General features: G+C 33.7%; 1 protein-coding gene and 1 non-coding gene across 2 annotated transcripts in view; both read right to left on the reverse strand.

The window, feature by feature from the left end:
* LOC106672674 (golgin subfamily A member 2-like) overlaps positions 1-15,067 on the reverse strand; it is a 31,109-nt gene extending 16,042 nt beyond the window's left edge. Inside the window, exon 1 of the mRNA XM_014404282.2 lies at positions 14,888-15,067. Coding sequence (XP_014259768.1) covers positions 14,888-14,909 — 22 coding nt within the window. The 5' untranslated portion in view covers positions 14,910-15,067. The remainder of the gene's footprint in view (positions 1-14,887) is intronic.
* Positions 4,439-4,511, reverse strand: Trnah-aug. The gene has a single exon. It is a non-coding gene; the product is annotated as a tRNA-His (tRNA).
* Positions 15,068-15,294: the final 227 nt, after the last annotated feature.

Consider the following 15,294-nt stretch of genomic DNA (forward strand, 5'->3'; position numbering starts at 1 on the left):
GACAAAAATCTGGACAGTGGGGATCGCAGAGCGTAGCGTAAGGTAGCGTTGCATAGCATCGGGCAGATGAGCACGGGGTAATAAAATCTATGGAAAAATGGACTTTGGATTTGCGTCGGGTAGCATCGGGTAGCGTCGCATAGCATTGCCTCGGGTAAGTATGTTCCCCGCTTTACCGTATCGGCTACAAAACAGTATGCTCTCGGTAGTTCATTTCATGAAAGCGAAATCAAACGTGGGAACACTCGGGAACGAACTGCCGGATCAAAAGGCCAAGGAAGCGGTCAACGATGCCTCCCTTCAAGCCAGAACAAAAAGCCACTGTCGTTACTAAAAGAAATTCTAATTAAAAAAGTAACCTAGCAGTGGAACAGGGCTCGATACGAGTAACGGGCAGCGGACGAAGTTATTCTTCCCAACAGTATTCAATCGTAAAAGTGTAGACCACTTCGGGTCCACTACAACCTCCCTCAGGCACCACGGTTGTAATAGGTCCTTCCTTCACCGATTTGGAATTATGCCTTCCCCTAATTGCTATGGTCCACAAAGCTGGAGAAATGGAGAGTGGATTCGATTCGGACCGCAACTGCGAAAAATTACAGGTGGCCAGGCATTTACCGCGGATTTGGTGACGAAGGACGGGTTTGAGGCTCCTTAAAATTCGTTTCCAAAATCAAAACCGAAATTCGTGATTGGTCCTCTGTGGTTATCAATTATCACATACAAATAAAACTATAAGTTACTGAAATGATATATTAATTAGTTGTCGGGTTGTTTTAAAATGATTTATTGATTTGTTAGGGAGTAGTTGATTTTATCTCGTCAGTTCTGAGTTCATTGTTGTTTACTCAAAGTTATCAATAAATTAATCTATTCGTCACTATAAGAAAAACATGTTATCTATGTACAGGGAACATGTTATTAATTAAAAAAACCTAACACAGTTTCCCGACAAATTTTAATAATTTAAGCTTTTTGTTGTTACTTTTTTAAAATAAATAATGTAATAAAATTAAACAAAACAACTGCTTGGTCTAAAATTGAGAAAAAAATAAGAAAAACGAAACTCTTAAAAAACCCAATTAAATGTTCAATATGTCCACCTTTTTGAAGAATACAAGCCTGACACCGTTTCCTGTCAGATTTGACTACTTGTAAGCTTTGTTCCTAAAAGAAATAAGGAAAGTAATATAAAGTCAGTAGAAAAAGGACTTTTTCGTATAAAATTGAACATAAGAAAAAACAAAAATGTTCAAAAAATTAAATTAAATGTTCAAATCGTCCAATTTCTTGTTTTTTCTTATGTGAAATTTTGTAGCAATGATTTTTTTATTTACTTCTTTGTAAATAACTACAAATACAGCTATTTCATAAAGAGTGTCCCGTGAACAACTTTCGTTATTTTTGTAATCTTAGTTGCTGATTTTTTAACCGTAACCAAAAATAATTTTTTTAAGCAATTAAACGTTTATTATACATTGTTGATAATTGACCTCTGAGAAATTAAACACATGTGTTTACAGCTCATTAGTAGGGGCAACTTTCTGTCATTTCTGTAAGCGCGAAAACCGTCAGCATTTACAGAACCAAGACTAACACGTACCTAAGAAGTTTCTTGGAATAAAAGGACATATTAATGTCAGAACAGTTGCTTTTTCAGCCCTCTCTGTCCGCACAGCACCATCTATGAGGAGTAAAAGATTTCACTAGCAATTTCAACAAGAAAAATCATGCTGGAGTAGTACTACTAGATATTAGTAAAGCTTTTGATAAGATCTAGCATAACGAGATGTTCGTCTACATTTTCCCGATTATCTAATAATAATGATAGCCTCGAACTTAAGAAATCGGCTGAAAATAGGAACTTGCCTTTCCATGTCTACATATATTACTCTCTACATATCTGGGGTAGTATTAACTATTAGTAGGCCTAAATCCAGCATGTTTTGTCGACAGTTACAGGAAAGGAAACAGTAATCCGACACTGCTGACACTGTCTTCTGATAACTACTCTAAAACCCCTTCCCTTCCTATGCGCTTATTATTGTAATTTTAATCACTCTCTGCTGTAAGCCCCGTCTGAACAGTTGTAGCGCTAACAATAAAATTTTTTTTTAAAGTAATTTTTATTCGGAGTTCATTTAATTGGCGCCCGCGAACAGGGACCGGCGAAAGTTCTTTCGAAAAGACCAATTGTCTTTAACTCGCGTGATTAATCCCGCGGAAAAGCAACTTGAGTTTTTACTCTTAATTCGCCGCGTTCATCAACAGAGGACACCAGAGCAACTCGTGGTCTTTCACCCCAACAACAGACTGGCTGGCCGAAATCACCTAAGGTTCAAACTTTACAACAGAAGATCTGGACCTTCACCATCATCATCATCATCATCGGAAGAAGACTCCCAACCTGCCAATCAACCTCCAGTAAGTGACTCCTTTTTACATAATAAGAGATCAAATATTACCACATTAACCATGGCTGATAACGAATTATCAAAACCTTTGCCCACCGAAATCCTTAAATACATTCCAAGTTATGATGGTGCAACGTATAAATTACCCAATTTCATTGGCACAATATATGAAATTTATACTGCCTATTGTGCGAATGAAATTATCGAAAAAGATTCAAATCACTGGCTTCTATTCAGAGCTGCAATGTGCCGCTTAGATGGTCCTGCGGAAGCAGTAGTCTTGAATAACAATGTCACCCCTATTACAGATCTGATAAAAACACTAAAAAAGAATTTCGCTGACAACAGAACAATTCCTGATCTTATAGCAGAAATAACAGTTATGAAGTCAAATAACCGGGAACACCCCATCGAATTTTTAAATCGTCTGGATGAAAAACGTACGACCGTGATCACAAGGTATAGACTAGATGGCATGCAAGATCCTATTTTAAGTATGTTAATCGACCAACTTGACGCCACACTTGTTAGAACACTAATACACGGAATTCACCCAACACTTGGTGCTCATTTATAAATTCTTCAACCTAAAAATTTAGACACGGCTAGAAGTAAATTAATTATTGATTGTAGTATCGTATTGGATCAGTTAAAATTAAACCCTAGCCTAGAAGTTATAAACAAAACCCACAGACAACCAACTACCATACACACTAACTACAAAATACCAAATTATGAACCCCCTCACCAAAGAAAATACCAGTCTACATATGTTCCACACGCCTTCCTGAAACCGCAATATCCCCCTAGACCTCAAAATCAATTCGTACCCAATCATTATTTAACGTCTCAACAACACCACCCATTCCAACCTCATCAAAAACCAATTTTTTTCCAAAAACCTCCATTTCAAAAGATAGACTAGGAAAACAGCGGCTATCATCATAGTCGACTAAGAGCAACGCAGAAGAGATAAGCAAACATCCCACAACATCAAAATTGGACCTCAAGCTACCGTGTGAACGCTGAGGACAGCTTTAATCCTGAGGAGGGAGGAGTTACAGGAAAGGAAACAGTAATCCGACACTGCTGACACTATGTCTTCTGAAAACTAATCTAAAACCACTTCCCTTCCTATGCGCTTATTATTGTAATTTTAATCACTTTCTGCTATAAGCCCTGTCTGAACAGTTATAGCTCTAACAATAAAATTCTTTTTAAAAAGTAATTTTTATTCGGAGTTCATTTAATTGACGATGCAGCAATTTTAACTCCTTCCAGGCGTATTCGTATTGAACAGCTCTATAGCTCATTGGTGGAACACAATTTACACTAAGATTAACATTTTATGGGACAGAAGGACTTGATGGACTTTTTAGTCCAGTTTGACGTGTACAATCACTTCCTGAAGTATGGACGTCTGTTCACGGGACACCCTTTATGAAATAGATTGTATTTGTAGCTATTTTCAAAGAAGAATCCTATACTTTTTACTTGATTTTATATTTTTTAATTATAATTAATATTGTTATGTTACGTGGGTTCGAATCCCGCTCGTGACGCTTACTTTTTTATCTCAACCAAGACCTTACATAAAAAGAATAATTAATTGAAAGAAGTAACTTGGTCAATTAACCACTAAAACGTAAATGGAATAATTTTCATATTAAATTAAAAAAGCTTATTTGAAATTAAAAAGGGTTAATTTGAAATAGAAAAAGCTTTATTTGAAATTAAATAGCGTTAATTTAAAATTCAAAAATGTTTATTTGAAATTAACAGATTAAATTGGAAATTTATAAAAGCTAATTTGAAAAGAAAAAGGGTAAAGTTGATATTAAAAATGTTAATTTTCCTACAGCAAGTGTGTGCGTTTAGAGCCGATGGCGGAAATATTCACGAAAGCACTCCATCGGCCCTAATTAATATTAGCCTATTATTTTAAATCCATTATATTTCGAGCAAATAACTTCTTTCAATTAATAAATCTTTATGTAAGGTATTGGTTGAGATAAAAACGTCAGTGTCACGAGCGGGATTCGAACCCACGACCTTCGGCTACATACGCCGCTACTCTACCACTTGAGCTATCGTGACTTCGATCCACTCGGACGCCAACTTCCCATCCCAACCCACTTTATTATTATTGTGTGTAGGTCGAGGGAGGAATACCGAGTGTCGACCTACCAGAGAGTGCCAATGCACATAGGTGTGAATGTATTTATATGAGCGATTTTATTACAGATGATTTAGGCTGGGTTGTATTTTTCATGCGCTAGGGGCTGAAATGACCGCGTTGTCGAAAGCCCTTGGAGTCTAACCCCGTTGATTGTGAAGTGACGACTGAGCATCTGGTTTAAGGAGGACACTAGCGACCTAGCCACATAATACAACGTGTTGTTCATCATCTTCGTCTCCTCGGATTCCTGGAGAAACGACACCGTTGCCCTGGACTTTTTCAACCTGGGGGTAGGTGAACTTCCCTGAGGTATAGAACCTAGGTGACAGCACATCGGGGGTTGACAACCCTTTGGGTCCAATTTCTAAGTTGAAGAGGGTTAATTTGGCGGGAAAAAGCTATATTTATTTAATTAGTAAGTCGATGCAATCTGGCAATTGTGTTTCCCAGAAGCTGACAAATTTGAGGTGTTAGTTTCTCACCATCATCAGTGTTTTGTGAGACAAACCGACCAAACACTGAAGACGGCAAAACGATGGGAACAGGAAGTCCAAAATGATCGGAAATGAGCAGTTTTCCTGGTTATATGCTCAAAGCTGGAAAAATTAGACCTAAAAACACAATATTTAAGACATTTCAGGTAATAGAAGAAAACTCGAAAAACAGTATTATACCTTTAATACGGTACTTCACAAGCAAGGTACAATCATAATTTCTTTTAAGTTGTTAATACTACAAGTCAGCCATTATAAATCGTTCATATTAGTGTTTTATCGTTTTTGTTACCATATAAAGATACTTGGTGTATCCCCATTCCAATCATATCGATCCGTTTTTCAAATATTTCCTGCTGTTGCATCCTCACGAGACGTAGCTGTTCCAGGAGGACGAGTCGCCATAGTTCCGTGTTGTTCATCATCTTCGTCTCCTCGGATTCCTGGAGAAACGACACCGTTGCCCTGGACTTTTTCAACCTGGGCATCGGAATCGGCGTCATCCTCCCACGGGAGGGTTCGCCCTCGCCGAAACTCCACGACACCCCTTTGCTCGACCCTGTAATGGGCGTTAGACAAAATTATTTGTGAACACTTTTTAAGTCTAGTCATTCATTCAGTGCTTCTCATAGACCTCTTATTCAGCGGACCAAAATTAGTCAAGTTCACAAGTTCATGGGTTATTTATAAATTCTACTTGTCTACTTTAGATATTTAGCGTAAAATTAAAACTTACAGATATTTTAAAAAACGCAATTACGTCTGAAAGTTTAATTTTTAATGTGCACTTTTAAAATAACGCAAATACGTTCGGAATTATAGTTAAAACTTGTCGTCGAACATCTTTCAAAAGTAGGATCGACCCTCTCTTTTATTGACGCAAATTGACTTGTTTTTCCCCCAATTTAATATTTGCCATAATTACATTCTGATTGTCGTTTATATTTGAAAGAATTTCAATAAATTTGAGCAATGTGAAAATCCATGATCAATTATACGAAGAAAGGGAATAGACGAAAAGGAGGACGTTTTGAATGTGAATGAATGAAAACGTGCACGCCTTGATAATTTTTCAAAATACATTTGTACACAATTGAACTGATTTAACATAGTCAGACAAAAACATATTAATTTAAAGTTTGTTATTTTATCCAAATAATTATACGACGGACTTTTGGCAACTGTGGGCGTTCAAGAAATGTCTTATTTGGCGTTTGGCCTTATAAAATAAATACTATTCTACTTGATTTTTTTATAGTTGACTATTTAAGATAACATAACAGGCTTTGATTTTAATCAAATTTATAAGAACAAGAATAAAAATTGGCAGAATATTTGGACTGGGTAAATCAAGTTTCGACTTCTATTTTGAACGTAAATACTTATTTATTATACTGAGACGTTAACATAATAATTTAAAATTGTTATTTTATTCAGATAATTGTAATGCAGACTTTTGTCAACTCAGCTTGTTCAATGTTCAAAGAGTGTTTTATTTGGCTTGTCCTTTTAAAATAAATACTTTTCTAATTGATTTTTTTTTGTTATTGGACTGATTATGTTATGTTAGAATTGACTATTTAAGATTACACAACAGGTATGATTTTAATTTAAACTTGAAACAACGAGAATAAAACTTGTGAATTTACAAAGAAAAGAAGAGATAAAAGTCCCTTTTTCATGCGCATGTTTGAACTGGGTAAATTAAGTTTCGTCTTATAGTTTAGAACTTAAATCCTTATTTATTATTCTGAGATAATAAAAAATCATTTAAATTGTTATTTTATCCAGTTAATTATAATACGGAATTTTGTCAACTCTCCTTGTTCAACGAGTTCAAGGAATGTTTTATTTGGTGTTTGTCCTTACAAAATAAATACTTTTATACTTGATTTTTTTAATATAATTGACTATTTAAGTTAGCACATCAGGCTTGATTTTGATAAATCATTATCGATTTATTTATGGATCAAATTTATAAGAATGGGAGTAAAACTTACGAGTCTACAAAGAAGAGACTGAAATGTCTCTTGTACATGCGCATGTCTTGACTTGGTAAAATATGTTTTATTTCTTTTTGGACTATATTTTTGAACTTAAATCCTTTATTTGTTATTCTGAGAGGTCACTATAATAATCTAAAATTATTGTTCTATTAAATACGTGTTAACCTACATAGATGTTAATAGTAAAATGCTTGGGTACATTCAAAGATTTTAAGGAATTTAAAAGTTAAAAAAGAAAAGTTAGGACTTTGGCCTCTGAATAAGATGGTGCATGTTACATTAAAAGCTAGCAGTTTTATTGACAATTTTTTTATATATAAGCTGGCAAATTAAAAAAAAGATACTTACCGGAGGAGGAATTTGGGTTATAGATTTTTTTTCTTTTTTTGTGGTTTCCTTTAGATTATTGGCGTAAGATAAGTGAAACTTTTTGCCAGTCTTGAACTTATCTGATTCAAAGATCACAATTGAACCTCCGAAACACTTGCAATTTCACAATATAATAAATTGAAATTCCCATGGCCATGCCTGTGCAACTCACTTTGGTCCGGTGAATAAATTGTGAAATATTAAGTCGAAAGTGAATTGCAGCTCTTAAATAAAGTGTTGGCTTTTATCTGACTGTCTTTTTGTCTGTCCAGTCCTTGGAATTGTCGGAGGCGAGTCGGTCTTTTAAGAAATTTATTATTATTATAAACTTAATTATGTCTATTTGTACATCTTTAACATTGTTTTGCCCTGATAACGACCATAATAAATAATAATTAAATTTAAAAAAATAATAATTAGATTTTTTTTCATCCAGACCATACTGAGGTCCAGATTATTCGTGAGTAAAAGTACATCAAAACCTAAGCCGGGAACACACTTACCCGATGCAACGCTATCCGACGCTACCCGATGCTACCCGACGCAAATCCAAAGTCCATTTTTCCATAAGAATGTATTACCCCCGTGCACATCAGCCCGATGCCACGCTACGCTACCCTACTCTACGCTCTGCGATCCCCACTGTCCAGATTTTCGTCAGGTAGCATCGAGTACAGTCGAAGAGAAAAGAACCGGACACTCATATTTTTATTCAAACTGCATGTATTATTGTCGTTACATTAATTACAACATACTTATTTTAATATAAACCAAATTAACCGAGATTAAAAATTAATTAGTTTTTATTTAAAAAATTAATTTCAATGGTTTGGGAGAAAATTGATCAAAACACCGGAATACGATTTTTTTGATATAATGAATTTGACTAACAATTTATTACACGGTTTTGATCATAAAATTGAACTACCTATTTATTACACGGTTTTGATCATAAAATTTAACTAACAATTTGTTATATGGCTATGCTCATAAAATTTAAGTAACAATTTATTTCATGGTCTTGCTCATAAAATTACACCATTTAAGTCGAGTAGCGTCAGATCGGGACACTCATATTTTTGGTAGTTTATTTCAAACTATGTATATAATTTTGTCGTTATATTAATTACAACATTCTTATTTTAATATAAACTAAACCAAACGAGATCAAAAATTCATGAGTTTTTATAAAAAGTATTTAATTTTGATGGTTAGGCAGAAAATGTATCAAAACACCGGAATACCTTTATTTAAAACAATTAAATTTAACTAACAATTTATTACATGGTCATGCTCATAAAATTTAAGTAACAATTTATTTCATGGTTTTGTTCATAAAATTACACCATTTTTGAAGAGTAGCGTCAGATCAGGACACTCATATTTTTTGTAGTTTAATCAAACTATGCATATGTAATTTTGTCGTTATCTTAATTACAACATTTTTATTTTAATATATACCTAATTAAACGAGATCAAAAAATCATGAGTTTTTATAAAATTTATTTAATTATGATAGTTAGGCAGAAAATTTAGAAAACACCAGAATAACTTTATTTAAAACAATTAAATTTAACAAACAATTTATTATATGGTTGTGATCATAAAATTTAACTAGCAATTTATTACAAGGTTTTGCTCAAAATAATGCATTAAGAACAAAAGAGGCCTTGCGATTGTGATACTGATTTGTGATACATACTGTGTGACTGTACGTGGCATACGCTTGACGTCGCATAAATATGTACACCCTACCAAAACGTGACAAGGCGTTGGGTAGCACCGGGTAGCGTCGCATAGTGTTCTATCGGGTAAGTGTGTTCCAGGCTTAAAGCACTATTCATTCACACATTTATTTTTTGGCAATGAAACAGAAGCACCGCGTGATTTTGTCAAAAGAAAACTAGCCGAATATTAGTAATTTTTAAGAAGATATAGATGGATTAATTGATCTGTAAGCCCATGTATCGAATTGCAAGTAAACTTTTAAGTGCCTGTATATGAAAGATTCTAGTCCAAATTTGTCCATGTTACGACGTGTTGAAAAAAAATAAAAATATATTGACACATTTTGGCAAATTTAAGGAAATAATTGCGAGGCCGATCACTCCATGTACATATATATCGGGAATAATAGAGAAACACGATCTAAGTGTGTTTCTCGTGATTTGGAGCCATGTCTTTGACCTTGTGCAATTTTCTTAGCAGAACGTGTGTGTGCGGGTTTCCGTTAGATGTCCGTTCCTGTCACTGTCAAGATTTCAAACATGAAAAGGCGTATCACGATCAAAATCCGCCAGAATACAAAATTGCGTTGGAAGCAATCGCCTTCGTAATGGAATCTCGTACCGGGGAATGAAACTGAAATCAGAAAAACTTTCCGTCCCCTTTTCCTTTCCTTTATAAAATGTAGTTGAAAATGTCACAACGAATAATCAAAGGAAATTGTTTTATACTATAAAATACAAATATATCGGTCATTTCAGAAACTCCTAATAATAAAAAAAAATGTATTTATGTTTTTTTCTTCTCACAATTTTCAATTTATTTTAGTTAGATTTACAGAATGCAACAGAAACCCGTCATGTCCAGGCCAAAACAAAGGGGTGATTGCCTTTCATCGAAGGCTTATTCAAGACCTTTAACATACAACTGTGTACCAAGCGTACCCAAACCTGAATACCAATCAACATGAAAAAGAAGAATGACCTCCGAAAGATAAAAAACTACCTGCTTGCAACCAAAAGTGTTCAACTGTTCTGTAGAAAAAATCTTCTACTGGCCCACAACTGAGGAAACAATAGAAACTTTTAGTTGATAAAGTTTACCGTACTTTGTTGGAACTCCGAAATACATTTCTTTAAAAACAATTACTATTGTACACCAGTTTTAGACATTCAAGCAACATGTCCAAATTGAATTAAATATTTAGTGTAATTCTGGTCAGTAAAAATAAATAAATAAAACGATACCCGGTTCAAACACTTGATAAACCAAAAAACTCAGCCTACTATAAGGGACCTCGGTGGCCAAGTGGTTAGGACGTCAGACTCATAATTCACACGCTAGCGGTTCTGGATTCCAAGCACAGCCCTTGGAATTTTATTTTCCATTAAATTGAAATGAACAGAGAGAAAGAAAAAATACTTTATTCTTGATCGAGGGTCCCCTAAGAATAAGGTCACAGAGAGTTTAAGAAATCTGGCACTTGAATTAACAAACGTTTGTCGTTGCATATAGTGAACTAAGTGAAATAAATTATCTAATACAAAATATAAGAAATGGAAATAATAGCAATAATAAGAATTTAGCTTGGCCCTTTACAGGGAGCGAGCAGACATGAGTTCTGACATAAAGATAGTACAAATACTGTATATATTGCATGTGTATACATGTTATGTGGGTATGTTTAATTGTAAAAAATCTATATATTTTATTTATGTATATATATTAAATTAAATTTGTGAATAATTCAATTATTGATGAAATATCGAGTACCCCATCGGTCATAGCAGTGAGTGGGGGCTGAAATGACTTCACTGTTGGTAGCCCCGATAAAAAAAACGGAATTGGGAAGGAGTCACTTCAAAACATATATCTGACTGTAAACTACAGCAAGAATACCTTAAAAAATGCAACATATCTTATGTTGGCAGAAAAAATTTAGGCCCTAACAGTGCCTGCATAGGTAAATTATGGTTTGTTTATGGTTGCATATAGGAATCCCTATATAAGTGGCTTTCCGTTATTACGTCGAGTGGGGCGAATTTGGGACGGAATATCGAGTACGTCACATAGCTGCCAAAATAGCCTAAGTTAATATATTAATTTTATTTATTTATTTTTATTTTTACGAGGGTTCACAGCAGCAGAGGTCATATCAGCCATCAGGGTGCCGGTGTTTTTGAAAAAAAAAGCTTATTTGTAAGGATGTCGAGTTCTAATTTAGGGCAGCTGGATTCGAACCCTGGACCTTTACCTTACAGTGATTAGCGCCGTGTCAATGCCTAAACTGTTGCGGCCACCGACGTCCCCCCCCCCAATTTAATATATGTTTGTGATATGAAATGGAATATGGCACCGGAGTAATAAAAAAAACCCGGTGACTACTCCTATTTGTGAATGTATTTATAAGCGCAAACGTCTGAATGGACGGGTCTGCGGAGGAATATAGAGTACCACATGGAACTGTGGATTTAGGTAGGTTAGTTATGTATGAATGAACGCTAGGTGGACGAGTCACCGAGTAATATTAAATCCACGGCGATTACCCAACTTACATTTGTACATATAGCTTGAAAGGTTCTTCTCGTATGAATGTATTTATTAGCGTGAATTGTGGGAGGACGTCGAGGTTATTTACCTGCCGTCTTCCCAATTGTAGTTTGTAAATCATATACTGTATATTATTAGCTTTAAAACTGTTTTTTTCAAAATCATGAATGTATAAACGTAAAATTGAATTAGGAACATATTCCTGCCATAGCCACGTGTGGAAGAGTTGCGTATAATGTCCAAAGAAAAAATTTGCCATTTTTGGTACTATTTTATTACCAATATTTTTATTCTTATTTTTCTTGGTTTGCTACCAATTCGTAGATTGGATTTTTGAAACTAGTCATTCGTTAATTTTTAGTAATAACGTAAATTTGTGATAAAATTTTACACCTATTTTTATGCAAAATAATTTATTTCTCCGCTCCTACATATTTTATTAAAAAAATGCTAGCTACAAAATGAAAAAAAGACGGGTTAAATATGATGAAATGTTTTGGAGAAAATGTATCAATAAGTCAAAAAATGCAACAGGAGAAGCGGTTTTTTGATCCAGTTTTTCCTGTTGTCTGCCGATTTACTACATTTTTTTAATCTATTATAAGCAATCTTTTTTAAAAATCTAATTTCCTCATTATACTACAAATTTGAAGCTACTACGTTTTTAAAAAATAGCGATTCGTTGATTTTTAGTAACAATCTAAAATTGTTAATGTTTAGACACATTTTTATACAAAATAATTTATTTCTTCGCTACTACATGTTTTTAAATAAAAATGCTCTAAAAGAGTGTTTGGCTTTGATCTTTCTACAAGATGAAAAAAATATTGATTAAATATGATGAAAGGATTTCTGATCGAGCTCAATTTTCCCTGTTGCCTGTCAAAATCTCTTTGAATCATTACAGGCAATTTTTTGGTATAATTTCTTTATTATATTAACAATTTCTATCTGGATTTTTAAAAAAAATATTGATTGGTTAATTTTTAGTGAGAACGTAAATTTGTGACAATGTAGAACATCTATTTATTTCTCCGTTACTGCAGGTTAAAAAAACATTCTTCAATACATTTTTTTAACTTTTGATGATTTTATCAAATGAAAAACTTATGGTTTCAATATGTTGAAGAATTTTGGAGAAAAGTGTACCGAAATTTGAGAAAATTCAACTTTTTAAGGGAAGCGATTTTCTGATGGAATTTAAATTTTTCGCCTATTTTCGAAAACTAAGTGGTCTAGTACAACCAACCTTATTTTTTGATTATTTTCTTCATCGACTAAAAATTCGTATTTAGGGCTATTTAAAAATAGAACTCGTTAATTTTTGACAACAACCTTAGTTGTGATAAAGTTTTAAACCTTTGTTCTTCAAAAAATGTATTGCTCCTCTCCTACATGATTTTGTATGTAGTAGGGGATTTTTATGTAACAATTGTTTAAATATGGTGAAGGATTTTAGCCAAAAGTGTACCGAAAAGTGAAAAACTCAGAGAAACGATTTTCTGATCAACCTTAAATGTTTCCTGTTAAAAATTTACCAAAATCTGACACACCCAATTTTTTTGTGGTTGATTTGTCTTAGTATATTAAAAAATGGTAGCTTAGGTTTTTTGCTGAAATTGTCATTCTTTCTTTAAAATAAAATAGAGACAAAATTTTGCATTTGTTTCCATCCATAAAAAATATTTTTCTGTTCCTGGGAATTTCTTTTTAACACATTCTTCACTACGATTGTTTCATTGTGATTGTTCCACAAAAAGAAAAGTTTAAATATAATGAAGGATTTTGATGAAAAGCGTAGTGGCAAGTGAAAAAGCTAAAATTATCAGGAGAAATTGTTTGATCGAGCTCAAATTTTCCCTGTAGCCTGCCATTTAGTCTATCTATTCGGTCTATTACAAGAAATTTTTGTGTGTTTTATTTTCCTTAGTGCAATAAGAATTCATAGTATTTAAAAAAAAAAGTCATTCCTCAATTTTTTGCAACAATCTTATGACAAAGCTATAAATTTTTTATGCCAAAAGTATAATTCCTCCGTTCCTTCATGTTCTTTGGAAATAGTTTTCGCTAAATGATTTGGCTTTGGTTGTTCTGCAAAATGGGAAAAATTATCGTTTTAACATGATGGAGGGTTTTTGAGAAAGATGTACCTCTTCCGGAAAAGCGATTTTTTAATCGACCTGGAAATTTTTCCTTTCTTGGTAAAAATTGTATACACCCTCTTCCAGTAGGGAGTAGATTGACGATGTTTTAGTTAGTTTATAACAAAAAAAGGCTAGAACATTCAGAAAGCGTAAGGTATGACTAATTGCAAGTACATCAGGGCAAGCTTTACCGGAACACACGATTAACAACTTTCAAAGGAATATTTGAACCTATTCTAAATCTCTAATTCTGTCTCTGACCTAAATTTTTTGGTTCAAAAAAGGCTCACTACTCTCCTTAAAAAAATTATATGAAACATTTAAATTTTTTTTTAAATTAACTGAATTGTAAACGATAAGGTTTTTTTAATGTTTCACCCTTTCTGCCCTGCGGATGAACTGTCAAATAGGTGATACTTGTTTCGTAGTTGACTTTCACCGATGTCACATGGACGACAGACAAAGTAAATAGGCCACTATTAACAAGGGATTTTGTAATTGCTGAAAATAGTAATTTATGTGGTTCATTCATGTTGCAATGAAGCTGTGGGTAAGTTTATATAAGAAAAAAGACAAACGTTAAATATTCCAAGACGAATTGTAAAGATGCACTAGAACCAAAGAGACTTTTGATGTCATAGTAAATTTTCCGTTATTTTGTACACACAAAGCATTACCTTTAAGCTCATAATGTAGTGCGATAATCTTTGTACTACAATTAAAAGCTTCCAGTTAATTAAAATCAATCTTTATTTACAATTTTTATGTTGAAAACTGAACTTGATTGTGCAGAATTTGCTTTTAGAAATTTTTATCAACTGATTTCTTGGAGATCAATGTTTTCCTTGTTAATCTATTTTGAAGAAGGATGTCTGATGTGATGATTTATGGATAACCTCGAGGTTAGTTTGAAGCTGAAAGTAAATTTTCTTCTAACAAATATTTCTCAATCTTTTTATTATGTGAAGATCAAGCAAAATTTTGGTTTATAATTTTAAATTCCTACCTGCCTGTTTCACCAGTTCCATCTTGTAAAAATGAGGTGAAAAAAAAACAGTTTCAAAAACCAGAAGAACGAACGTTAACTTTTCTCTCGTCAACACCCGTGCCGGTTCGGGTAAGGAGTCAAACTGTGCTGTCCAGTGGGCAGAGAGTGAATGGAAGAAGATAAGTGGTGGGTGGGAGAAGAAATAATTAATTACCTCGGAAAGAGGCTAAATAGAAGAAGGGGCAGGATAGAATGGGACCCGGGCTCAGCTCTGATGGATAAGAGCTTGGCAATACCAGGCAGTATCACCTAGATATATAGTTATTTATGTTTCTGTCATTTATTGTGCAGGTCATGTAGGCACACGAACCCTTCATAATCGATCTTCCACTTTTACTAACCTACATTTTTATTTCGACTGTTCG

Source organism: Cimex lectularius, unplaced genomic scaffold (genome assembly GCF_000648675.2).
Source record: "Cimex lectularius strain Harlan isolate CLEC.00 unplaced genomic scaffold, Clec_2.1 scaffold218, whole genome shotgun sequence".
NCBI lineage: Eukaryota > Metazoa > Arthropoda > Insecta > Hemiptera > Cimicidae > Cimex > Cimex lectularius.